This window comes from Pieris napi, chromosome Z (genome assembly GCF_905475465.1).
Source record: "Pieris napi chromosome Z, ilPieNapi1.2, whole genome shotgun sequence".
Taxonomy (NCBI): domain Eukaryota; kingdom Metazoa; phylum Arthropoda; class Insecta; order Lepidoptera; family Pieridae; genus Pieris; species Pieris napi.
In genome coordinates, this window is record NC_062259.1 from 8,577,664 (window position 1) to 8,591,776 (window position 14,113).

The window sequence follows — 14,113 nt, forward strand, 5'->3', positions numbered from 1 at the left end:
ACAATCTCAATAGATTGATATTATTTTTATCCTCAAATAACAAAAAATTAAAACATATACCTATACTAATATTCAAATAATAATGGATTTAGCCGATTTTAAAAAATCTGAAGGAAGTGTACTATTCGTGTCTTTTTTATTAACATTATTTTAAAAACTATTTTATTATGTCGCCGTATCTCTGTATGTGAATAATAAATTCAGTTCGGTAAAAGGGTAAATTATTAAACTGTGCTGTTAGCTTTTTTATAAAATTTACGTATAAAAACTTACAATGGCCTGGAAACTTTCGGGATGGTTTCCAATTACAATGTTTGAATATTGTTATTTACTCAACAATGTTCGTAAGGATGACTGAATTTGCGTCAAAAGAGCCTTTATTTTACAATCTCGCTCCAGGGCCCTTACTCTGTAACTTCCAAAAGGAATCCCGACAGCGGTTTCGATTTTAGGTTGCGACATCACGCATCACATATTGAGAGGACTACATCCGACTTGTATATAAAAACGTCGGGATCGGAATCGTTGTCGGTTTTGGAAGTTACAGAGTACTGACCCTGGTCTTTTATAGTGTCAGAGATCTTTTTACAAATGATTATAATAGTAACTGCTTGTAATAATATTTAATGAACTTAATATAATATATACATTGTTTATTTAAATAGAGCAGTGTTGTACTAGTGGCTTCAGCGTGCGACTCTCATCCCTGAGGACGTAGGTTCGATCCCCGGCTGTGCACCTATATTCTATGTACGCATTTAACATTTGCTCGAACGGTGAAGGAAAACATCGTGAGAAACCGACATGTCTTAGACCCAAAAAGTCGACGGCGTGTGTTAGTCACTGGAGGCTGATCACCTACTTGCCTATTAGACTTAAAAATGATTATGAAACAGATTCAGAAATTTGAGGCCAAGACCTAAAGGTTGTAGCGCCACTGATATTTATTTTTTGTTTTTCAAATAAAAATATGTTTTTGTATAATTCAGTATTTCAATTTCGTTTTTATATTTGCTTTGTAAAATATGAATTTTTACATTTGCTTAAACCACTACGGAGGGAGTGTTATTATAACAAATGAATAAAACAAAAGTTAATAAAGAAATGAAAACCTACCTTACAACTTGTACGTGAAGAAAATAGGACACCTTTCAAATACAAAGATAATTTAGTTATTAAATGATTTATATGCGTTAAAAAAAAAAAAAAAAAAAAAGATAAGTAACATAGACAATTGCAATTTTCAAATCGTGGTGTAGCCAATAGTTTGCCCAGATTGTATTGGTATAAGCACAATGCTATTATAATTAATCAGTAGCGTAGTGGGTTGATAAGCTCAGCGTTTAGCAAATCGCCATTTCGTGTAACTTGATCTGAACAGGGCAGAGTCCCGAAGGAACCGCAGCAAGCGATAAAAGCGTCATGCATAATGTACAGCCGTCCGAAATCGAAAAATTAAAGTCCCGCCATCTGCCGGCCGAGGCCGAATAATTACGTGAAGGGTTGTTCTTGTTTTGACATACACATCCGTTGGTTTGCACATTGCAGGGATATGATCTTTGCTAATTGTGCTCATACACGCCATATATCATCACAGCGGCTCCCCGTGGACATGTGAATCCCTTTCATAATGATGTTTTGTACTTTCATTGTTAATTGAGGGCATGAATAAAAATATTTATATTAATGGACTTTTAAAAAGTTCGGCGTTTATGGTGAATTTTGGTGGCCGCGTAATCGAATGAGTTATAATCAATACAATTTGTCTACGGGATATCAAACGGAATTTTTACCTAAATATACTCTGACATGTAACAAAGTTAATGGTTTTAAAATGTAATTATAAATTTTAAATAATAAATAATAGTAATAATAAACTTTATTAATTTCTCACAAAAACTTATCACATAAACAAGTGACAGTTATATACTATTATTTATTGACAAAAGACAATGCAATAAAGGCTGCACTGTTTTTGTATGCTCGACATTCTTGTAGTTCTGTTTCATGCTACGAAATCCGCTACGATGCTACAGAAATGACTACAGTGCAGGTGGCACTGTTTTTCCTACAAAGAAATTTATACGTTGTAGTGTGAATAATAAACTGTATCTAACGTATACTGATATAACTTTTAAATAAAGATTATAATTTATATTTAGTAAATTGAATATTGGGTCAGATGAACCAGTAGCATTGCATGGCATGTTCATTTAAAAAACACGTATGACAACGATTTCAAGAATGTAAATAATCAAACTAATTAACTACAAACACCACAAAAAAATTGTTATGACGAATTATTGACCTGCATTTCATTATTACCTATAAGTCTACTCACTGAATAAATATAACTAAATAATAAAACAAACTATTATTAAATTTACTAAGATTCAACTAAAGCGTGCCAGATCATCGAATAGTTTATAAGCTTTAGTGGCATTCGGTGTATGACATACGTCGATCAGTGGCATGATGTGACATGCCAGTTAGTTCATTTGTTATGAAATAGGCATAATTAAGGGTTATGCCAATCGCACCACGGGCGATCCGTCAATCTTTCCGAGTTTGAAGCGTGAAAAGGTAACAGACACGAGAAGTGAATGGACCAATTAAATAATTCAGTTAATCGTGAAGCCGCCGGCGGCGACGTAAACATGCGTGAGAGGGACGAGGTGCTACTGGAGGAGGGCTAGTAGAGAGGGGCGAGGGCGTGGCCCATGACGCATTCTCACCAACTCAGCGCTTACTACTTTCACTAGCGCTGCACTTAACCCTTGTCTATAAACCTCCTTGGTCAGTCCTATGTTGAAGTCACGTCGACGACTAGGTGTACTGTAAATAAATATTTCAACCGAGTTCCAACGTACATAAAATTTTTGATTTCAATTCGACTTTGATTGCGAATGATGTACAAAGTATTTGTACTAATTCCAAATTAAGTCAAGTTAAGTCATAAAAATTAAGAAATAAATGTAAGTGTTAAGTAAACAAAATTGTTCAATAAAAAAGACGGCACCAAAACTTGTTGAGATCAAAAAAAATAATACCAATTCAAATACAGTTAGATTAACAATATAATTTCCCGCAGCGCGTTTTCCCTCACAAGAGTAAGCTAGAGTAGTGTGACGTCACGCGGCACCCTACTCAGTCGGTTATCACCCGGCGTAGCGAGCGGTCGAGGCGACGCGTCGCCGTTTTCAACCCCGAAGTACGATAAAGTCGCCAAAATTTTCGACCGGCAGTACCACTCACCTTCCAAGGTGTTGAAGTTGGAGGACGACCCGTGGGGGTCATGTGCCATGTACTCACCGGAGAAGATGAAGTCCGGTGGGGGTCTCATGGCACCCCCGGGCTGCTTCCCTGGTCGGTACAGCCCAACGTACCGCACCTCCGACCCGCGGCGATGTGTACCCAACCCTTCGGTGAGTTTTTTTTTATATATTTCAGGTACCAAGTAATAACTTACTCGGTCAAACAACACCAAGGACACAACAGAACAAACACACATTCCAATTTGCTGCGCGTTTATGTCTAATGTAAGCTTGCTGCAATGCGATTTATGGAGCTCCATTTACATTTGTACGATAAGCGAATTTGTTATGTTTCCCCATTGCATAGTTTTCAATGTTATTAAAATATTCAGTAAGGACGAATATTGCATAAAATTAAAACAATACACAGTTTAAGGACGTCTTAAAGTAACAGTACGAGTTATTAGAACGACATTTATTCAAATATTCATTTATTTATAAAAGTTGATGTATCGTTAAATGTTCATTATTCCTATAAACATATAGCCATCATTACTTTGAAAGCGTCTGATAATTTTATTTTTAATAAAAGTTAAACGATACAACGTTTACACAAACTTGTTATTACCGACGGAAACGGCGACGGCTGCAGCAATGAAATTCCGACGGGCGCGCACTTTTATTGAAGTTAAATGTTTCAATTGGTCTTATACTTTTATAGGATTTTAAAACATTATTCTTTTTAAGATGGTTATTGAAGGAAGGCAATATTTTTAAATTAAAAATAACTACAAGTCTAATAATTCTTATTTTTCATGTTCCGTTAATTCTCTCGTTTGATTATTTAATAACGAGTTTATTTCTTGTAATACTTGTACCTAGTGATATGAGTACATATTTAGTTAACAAACTTTAAAAATACTGAAATTCATCCGTAGGCCGTCGGCTACGGAAAAGCGTTTGCTACGCGTAGCGCCGCAGCTACGTAATTTTGTAGCCAGCCACTTTGAAAGGTTTATAAAAATTAGATAAATATATTATTACAAATTCTTATATAAACAGTTAGCCAATGTTCGTTAGTATACATTGACTACAAGTAAAACATTGAAAGCTATGCTTAGGGACTATATTAATAGACTTCATTCACAGGTTACACTTCATCCTTGGATGCAAGTGGGATTCGACAGTCTCCAGTTCACACCTCAACTCACACAATTATAACACGATATGCATATTTAATTCGCACAGTTAACGACTTATTAACATTATAATTACAGATTTTCTATTAAAAACTTATTACAGTTAATAAACGAATACATAACTTTTCTAAGTTGCATTAATAAGTATGTTAATCAAAGGATTTTGATGAGTTTAATAAACATCAATCAAAAATTATAATTTTAATTTGTTTAGACTTCATTATAGGTAAACAGTAGTAATAAATGACTGTTTAATACAGTAGAAGTCTCTATGAATGGTAATATATTTTTATATTATATTCTTAAGTTGTATTCAGATACTATGACTCTTAAGATATTTAAAAAAACTACTACAATAAATTAAAACAACCATTACTATACTAAACCTACAAGTATGACTTTAGGGAACATTGTACTCACAGCTTTTATGCTTTATATAGACATCGCAACAAAAATATATCTGATAAATATAAAATAAAAAATATATATGATCGCTCGCTACGAGTACTTCTTGGAAAAATATGCTCAAAGGCAACAAAAATATAGTTGAATTCAAACAGCAAATGCCACTTGTATAAGAATGGAAACCTGCAGATATCATAATCGGATGATACAGGCTGTTCCATCTATCACTTCAACACCTGGTTGCACTTTAGCGATTTAAGCTTTTACACGTGCACCGCCACTTTACGGAACAAGTTGAGAGGTATTTCTAAAACGTTACCAGTACGATATAGATATTTTCTAGACCTAGAAGACCGTTAACAAAAATCATACTGCATGCCTAAAGCCCGGCAATGCACTTGATAACCTCTCGAAATTGTAGTTATCTTTGGGTAGTGGTGGGTACTTAAATCTAAGTGCGTTACCTCAATGATTTCAAAAAGATTTATATCGATGGAACAAAAACTCGTACAAAGTATGCGTATAGTAATTTGTTATTTGAATAGATTATACACTCTATTACATAATTCCATTATTATATCATGTTTGTACATATGTTTGCATTATCAATATACCGGCCCTTAGCTGGTAAAACAATTATCTTAAAATCGTTGTAATATTAATCGTTTGTTCACAAACGCCTAAATAAATTTAAGTTTAGGTAATATTAGTATTATCTAAGCTTAATATATAATATTAGGTGAAATAAAAAGCTATCAAGGCTTTTTAATTTTTTTGTCTAAGGGGATCGAAAACGACAACTTTTCTATAAAAAATCAAATGACCAATGTGGAAGAATAAACGCTACTGACGGCGAAATATTTAGAAAATTATTGAAGTACTGTCACCAAACAAACTTTTATGGCTTCTATTCGCGTCATGGCAAAAAAGTTACCTCGCCTACACGTAGGGGGTGTGAACCAGGCCGCATACCTAAGGAATGATATTTTTACATTATTAACTTTATTAATAAAATAATCTACCCAAAAAAGGCGCTCAGTATTGTCATTTCAAAATGATGAGGTGTACTTCCATTCTAAACCTTGGTATAGTTTTGTTTTTCAAAGTGATTATTTATTACACTGCGGAGGAACTCTTCCTGCAAGCTACAGAGGGTATACCGTTGCAAAAGAAATGCAAGGAATTAAAAATATTAAACAAATAAAACCCACGATAACCAGAAAATTACATAAATCTAACCAAACATGTCAACACAAGCAAGCATTGACCACATCTGCTAATAATCAGATCAGTACTACGTATGCGGAGTTGGTAACGAAGCCAAAAAAGTCGAAACAAAACAATAACAAACATACAAAATGCTTAGAAGCTTTCCACAAAAGAATATGTTTTTAGAACAAAATAATATAAGCAATAAAAATGCTACATTTAATGCCCAAAAACGACCAACATTCTGAAAATTATGACCTGGTACGCTAAAAGCCTTCTTAAACTTCTTCGCCTTCTTTCAACAAGAGCTACAAGTTGTTCTTGACAGTAGAGACACTGGTATATGCTTCATATCTCAAGTTAAATGGATATCTAACTTAATGCAATACATCCTTACAATTCTGCAAGAGGAGGTTATTCTGTAATAGTTAAAGACAATATTAAACACCACTCATATTTTAAAAACGAAGAAATGAAAATCAAACGATATACGTAATATCGGCCATATATAGCCCACCAAAACACTCCATCAAAAGAGATCGATACATTTAATTGTTTCATCACTTAGGATTCATACTAGGAGGTGATTTCAATGCAAAGAATACCTATTAGGGCTCAAGGCTGATCACATCAAAAGGAAAAGAACCGTTTAAAGCGATTGTAATGCAGTGCTATGTAATATCAACAGGTAATCCAACTTAATGGTCAACTTATCCAAAAAGGAAACCGGCTTCAATTGACTTTTTTGTATATAAAAATAGTGTAACAACATATATTGACATTGAAAATGGATTAAATATAAAGTCCGCTCATTCGCCTATCACATTGAAAGAGACCCTAAAAAAGCAAATATAGGAATAAACAAATTAATATAAGAAATATATATTCTTTTTACAAAAAAAAACAACTGGAAGGGCTTTCAAATTGATGAAGAGTATTTTTTTTCACAGGGGGGTCCGAAGTAAACAAAAAGTTGTGATATCAGAAATTTTTATATCGTTTAACTTAATATTAACTTCAATAAACAACTATAAATAGCATGTCTAACTCAAGGACTTATCAGTACCAATCTAGTGGATATTATGAAAAAGAACCAGGATGTATTGATAAGAATTAGTATCAAATCAATCAATCAAAATCAAAATACGTTTTTTCAATTTAGATGCTTCTTAGAGCATACTTATGAATGTCAACAACGTTTACAAAATTCACGAAAGAGCAGGACTACGCCATCCGTTCGCAAAACTACCAGGAGGCCTTGTTCTGAGAAGAACGGGCAAGAAACTCAGCAAGTTTTGCCCTCCCTTTACATTACAATTATTCAAAGGAAAATGTCATAAACCACATCGTCATTAAAGTTACATAAGTAAAAAAAATAAAAATCTGTTCTGTGATTTACCACATTCACCATTACACACATATTCATAACACTTCAAAGATAACAAATCAAATTATAAGAATATAATTAGAAGCGTTTTTATCTTCCAGGTAGTCATTGACTGTGTTTAATTGTTAATTGACCTTTACACATTAAGATTTTTTTGATATGTGTTTTGAATCTGTTTAAAGGCAGTTCCAATATTTCACTAGGAATCATGTTATAGCAGCGTATACTTAGGCCCATAAATGAAGTATTTATTTTCTGCAACCTGTAAGACGGCTGGAAAAGTTTTCCCTTATTTCTTTTATTCCTATTGTGAATGTCGCTGTTCTTTAAAAGAGAACTAATATTACTACGCACAAAAATGATACAGTATAAAAAGTCATTTTTTTCATAAAAACGCAAAATAAATTATAACTCTGCAGGGGTTGAGTTTAAGGACCTCCCGTAAAACAATTTTTTGCAGCTGATGATCTCATCTATCCCCTAGTTGCGTTTGATCCACGACTTTTTAGCCACTGGAGGTATAATATGCCTAATATAAGAAAAGAGAACAGATACTTAACAACTTAACAAAAATCTTTATTGTATTGTATTGTGATAAGACAATGATAAACTTCCATGAAAATACTACAAGTGACAAAAAATTTACCAATTGTTCACGAATTTTCTTTGAAAACAGTCGAAAATCAGTGGACAAGAAGAAGCAAAGAGAAAACCGAAATTTTTGCTATAACACGTTTCAGCACAATGAAAGAATCTACCTGAGTGAGAGTTGGAATAACCAGGAACAAGATGTGATGAAGATAAAATTGGTAATAGATCGTGACGTAAAACTTCGATCCAAAAAATTACTAAGTTATGATTTAATAACATCTAGAAATGGCATTGTAAAATTAACAAATATCATTAACACTTCGTTTAGGCTAATATACGTTTCAAAATGATGGAATATAACAGAAGTCATCATGGTTCTTAAACCAAAGAAACCACCACATGACACAAGTTCATATAGACCTGTCTCCCGACTCCCTATAATGTCCAAATTATTCGAGAGATTATTACTAAAAAGGCTTAAGCCAATATAAGAAGATAAAAAAACAAACAGACAAAAAAACCTTATACCCAATCATGAATTTGTATTTAGAGAAAAACACTCGACTATTGATCACTTTCATAGGATTACTAACATCATAGAGCAGGCTTTTGAAGAGAAAAAAGTTTGTTCAACTATATTTCTTGAGGTCGCGCACAAGCGTTTGACGAAGTCTGGCACGAAAGCTAGATTTATAAGTTGTATAAGTATTTACCTCGACAATACAAAATACGAAGATTCAAACTCACAACTGATGGAAATTAATTCGAGTACCACAAGGAAGTATATTAGGGCAGATCCTTTACCTCATATACATATGTGACATACCAAAACCCCAAAACAGTACTATAGCTACATTTGCTGATGATAGTGCAATAATGTCAACCAGGGACAATTATGAAAAAGCCATTGAAATTACACAAAATACTATAATTCTATCACTGATTAGACAGTTTGGTGGCTTATAAGGCTGAACCATTCCAAATCTGTTCATGTCGACTTTACTACTCGAGCGATACAGTACAGACCATTATTTATTACCGACACATAAACTCCATATGGTAATACGGCTAAACGCTTAGGAATGACCCTAGACGCCAAACTGCGAAGGAAAGAACACATGAAAAAGAAAAGAGATGAATAAGATATAACATACAAATAAATGTACTGACTTATAAACAAGTGATAATGCCTGTATGGACGTGGCATTCAGCTTTACAGCGAAGAGCTTTTTAAAAATAATACAATGGTTACAGAACAAGGTGCTTCGGGAAATTGTCAATTCACCAATGTATATTTTAATAAAAGTATCCACAAGGAGCTTAATGTGGATACAGCCTTAAATACGGCGAAATGATTTTCCTTACTTCACTTAAACAGGCTAACTTTTTAATACAACAGGAACAAGTCGGTTTTTCAAAAATAATGCACTTTTTCTAGTCTGACTTTTGTTTAATCCAAGAGAACAATATTTTTCCTAATTCATTTTTAACACACTATTTTTAAAAAGGATTTATTTTCTCTATACAATTTTAAATAAAACCACTGGATTGATGACCGCGTTACTTTTTTAAAGCTATGATATTATAAATATAAAAATAAACGCTTGTGATGAAATATTTGTATAAGGAATAAAATGTTCCTTAACTTTCCTACGACCTTATATTTTACAGACTTAGGTACTTTGCAAATCCGACTACCGTGAAAAACAATTTTCTCATCGCGTTAAAATATGACACACACAAATTGCGTATCTGTCTATTGGTGACTAATTTTAAAAATCAGTTTAGTAGATCCAGAGATTACCTCTACAACCACACAAACGTTACCTCTTTATAATATTAGTAATGAATACATTGAATTTTTTTTGACAGTAATATATCTAATATTATAGTCAAAATTATTTATTTTTTGAATTAACGGAAATCATCTCACATCTGTAACTAATATAACTATGATAAAATTGTCGGTCTCAGCGACTTTCACAGAACTGTACGCAGTATACAAATTGTTAGATACATACAATGTACATATATAGCCAAGTTCGAGGTAAGATATCTATCTCTTCATTTGTTGTTTAAGCATAAACACACACTGAGGTGACACTACTAAAAAATATTAATAATGTGGCCCTGAGAACACAGAATTAATATTTCATCCCTTGAATTAAAATCTTTCTCCAAATTACTCCCGAAATTGTTAAGTTTAAAACTTTAATAGAATTTAAAACCTTTAAAATCAGTTAAAACTCGTTTTGTTGCTTTTTTACTTATCCTTCATGTTACACAAACAACATTATATATTCACAATCTCGAAACATAAAAACATTGTTTTTCAAAAAGAAAAATGTATTCCGATAATCCTCTTTTAAAATCGCCATTATCTCTGTATCTGAAATTCAAAACGAAACGAAACCGCAGATTTTTACTAAGAGTAAATGAAATAAGTAACGTCATTATCCGAAATTAAGCGGAAATTAACACGTGCGCAAACCGTCTGCTTAGCAAATAAAACAAAACAGCTACGTATAGCTCGATAGCTATACCCTGTAATATAGAAGCAAATCTCACGTATAGGCACAAGGTTTTATTGCATTTCTGCTTCGGATCAACAACCATCTCTTTTTGACGTATAGCGTATTTTGCAACACAGAATGAGACAGGTAGTGTGAGCCGGTGCTATCTTGTTTTATTCATGGAGGCGAGAAGCACAGTGTACTGTGAGACAGGCACATGGAGGATTATTCACGAGAAGGAAGGACAAACGATGCCTCTCATGACCGACTGCAAACAAAACATAGACGAGGGTGAGCGGCCACGGACGATTGTTATTCGACTTATATAGTAACGTCTACGTTCATAAAAGGAAAGATTATTATAATAAAAAGAAAATGCATGTATTGAAACCTTTGATCTGCAAATAAACTTCTATTTGGTACAGAGGATTCTTTTATCGTATTTCAGAATATTCAAATGTATCGTTATGTAGGTATCTTGATAAATAATATATATTGTTTAGATATAACTTTACACTATGCAAGAACATTATTATATTATAGTATTAATAAAAAATAATTAAATTAACCACGTAATTATATATTTATATAAAACTTTTACTAACTTAAACGTTTTTTAACTTGTATTATGATTAATAGCATAGTAGAATGTTTATAACAATAACTACTATGAACAATACAAATTTTAAAAATACTTATTATAAATACATATATTTCATTCTGATTGTAATAACAAATGTTAAAAATTACCTCGTCGAAGTTTTGCAAATGTGCTCCTAAAAGTTCTTTTTTTATTTTTTTTTATTTTCAAGCTAACCGTCCTGATTTATGAGGGACGCGTAACCCGAAAAGTCTGCTTTTGATTCGCGGCGAAACATTATTTTATTTCTTTAATCTTTCGCATACTGAATCATACTTTTGGACCGATAAAGGTACAAAAAATAAACCTTTTGCTGTTTTTTAACCATTGTTAATGAATTTCCGTACGTCCTGCGTGGGCTGGTGGTGTGGCATGTGCTTTTATTTGGTTCTTTTTTAAAAGCTCCTTTTCGGTTCTTCTTTTTGTATTGATCTCTAGCTCGTAACCTATCATACTTTTGTTACTAATATTTTACAACCTAGATTTTAGTCTCCATTTTAGTAAAATTTATTTCATATTTATTTTCGGGTAATATTCAGAGCTGAGATTTAACGCTCGTAAGTCAAAATCCAACAGTTCCAATACGAGTACTTAGCGCTAAGTCTCGAGTCTGAATCATTAAAATCCTAGGTGCACTAAGCCATCGACGACATCTTACTTAAGACAACTACTCGTATTTAAAACAATAAATGCCTTTTCATTTTTTATAATGAAAATTGTCCGCAATAAGTTCAGTACAACTTTCAGCTACACTCTCAAATACATGCGCATACACACTCATTCACTTAATTTGTATCACTAAATTTATTATTATTTTGTATTTTTTATAATTATCTTTTTTAACTGTTTCAAACATGTACCACTTAATAATTGTTTTCTAGTTACCCACAACACAGGGCCTCCCTAGCTAGTGTGGGGACTAGCGATAGGTACCTATATGAATTTTGTCACAACCCTTTTGTCATAAATAAAGTTTTTATTATTATTTTATTAAGTGTTGCCTAATTTACCACGGAGACTAGTCAGAGTTGTTGTTCGGATTAATAACTGCAGCTGAGTTTCATCACCGGTCGTCGATGCAGAATACGATATTCCATTCGAATCACCTCGACGTCTGCCGCTCCATAAATGAGCGTTTTTTATTAAACACCTTTAAATCGCCTTTACATTACAACCATTAACGTATTCATTTATTAAACACAATAACTACCCATACCATGTTAAATTATAAAAACCGAATGACACAGTTACACAACTCGTACAAATGTCATAATTATAAGTTACCAGTATTGGATAAACAAGAACCTTTATAATGCAGTATGATTGATAGTTTTCTCGTAAGCATTTCTTAATAAAGAATACGAGGTAACATATGTGTGGGCAGAAAACTAACAATTTGGTTAACGTTACACACTCAATTATGAGTTAACTGCACCACAAGTTAACTCGGAATGTGTCGCTAACTACGACTTAAATATTCAGTGACCCGCCGTATTGTGCGGCGGTGGCGTTCGCTGCTCGAGGCCCGGAAATAAGCTCAAAGTGTTTGAATTGGTACCTCTATTGTGCCACATCTTTTCATTACATAAATTATAATTATTAAAAATTATGTGTCATTCTTCAACGCGAGCAACACTCTAAACACGGCCTTACGCCTTCCGTCGAAGGTTGTTTGTCTAAAAAAATAATATAGAACTTTTTGTTCCGGATAACTTAATAAAATCAGGCTTAACATATATTAAAGAGTGGTTGTATAGTTAAAGTATTTACTTTTGCAAATTTCTAATCTCAATTGATTAAACACAATAATTAAATATTTTTAGAAATACCAGCTTACCAGTGATACCATATGATACGGGTTCGTATTTTTTTGTCAATAAAAAATTTCTTTGCAGACATGTAAGTACACAATCTTCTATAAATATCTGTCCATTCGCGCCTACCAGTGCTCATTTGGTCAGATATCTGCGCAAGCTTGATACTAATAAAAATACTCAGTGATTTAGAACCGAATCGCTAAAGAATCAGCGTTTTCATTAAACATTGTTTTCACTAAATAAATAGATGAGCAACGTAGTGCGAGTTCCATGTTACGTCAAGTAACTCTCATGCTTCGGCCACAACAGTTTCGGGCATTTCCTTTTTCCTTGTGGAATCCAGTTTAGTGCCTATGGTTGGACTTGCTTCGACAAGTGTGTTCGATCCATTATTCATGCATTTCTGCATAGGTTTTAAAGTTTTCCTGAGCCAAGTCGGGGTTTAGTTTTCAGTATCATATCGCTGTTTTGAGCCAATTGTGTTTAAGTATTTGTCACGTGATACTTGCATACATCAAAAGATTTGAAGCAATTTTGTGTCACCGAGGTCTAGATTTGAAATTCTCATATTGTTATTAGTATTCTCTAGTATAGTTGACCTGTTGTTACATTAATAATTCCTATTGAGCTAAACCAGAACACTCGTATGATATTTAAATTATATTCTCCGTTTCAAATATGTAGGCTATGTGGTTCGTGATTACAGAAATTACTTCTTACCTGATATACATCTAATTTTCATGTTTTGTATGAAATTTTGTATAAAAAAGTTTATGCTCGAAACTCGAAGTTTTATCCGTCAATCATAGTATAAGATCCCGATATACAACGACCTTCACCGAGATGCTTATTTAATGAAACGTATTTTTATTTAATTTAATATGTCAATAAATATAATCCATATGGGTTGCCTAGCAAATTTCAGTCCAGAGTATTTTAATTAATATTAAAAAAAAATACGTTTCAAGCATCTCGGTGAAGGTCGTTGTATATCGGGATCTTAGACCATCATAGAATTTAAAAAAGTGTGAATTAATAAACTCACACACTTTAGTAAGTATTATGACAACCATGAATGATGCCGTAATAAAAGATTTC

At 33.0% G+C, this 14,113-nt stretch overlaps 1 protein-coding gene across 1 annotated transcript in view; it reads left to right on the forward strand.

Annotated features, from left to right (window-relative positions):
* Positions 1 to 3,165: 3,165 nt before the first annotated feature.
* Positions 3,166 to 14,113, forward strand: part of LOC125062849 (inhibitory POU protein) — a 31,421-nt gene continuing 20,473 nt past the window's right edge. The window contains exon 1 of the mRNA XM_047669045.1: positions 3,166 to 3,425. Coding sequence (XP_047525001.1) covers positions 3,303 to 3,425 — 123 coding nt within the window. The 5' untranslated portion in view covers positions 3,166 to 3,302. The remainder of the gene's footprint in view (positions 3,426 to 14,113) is intronic.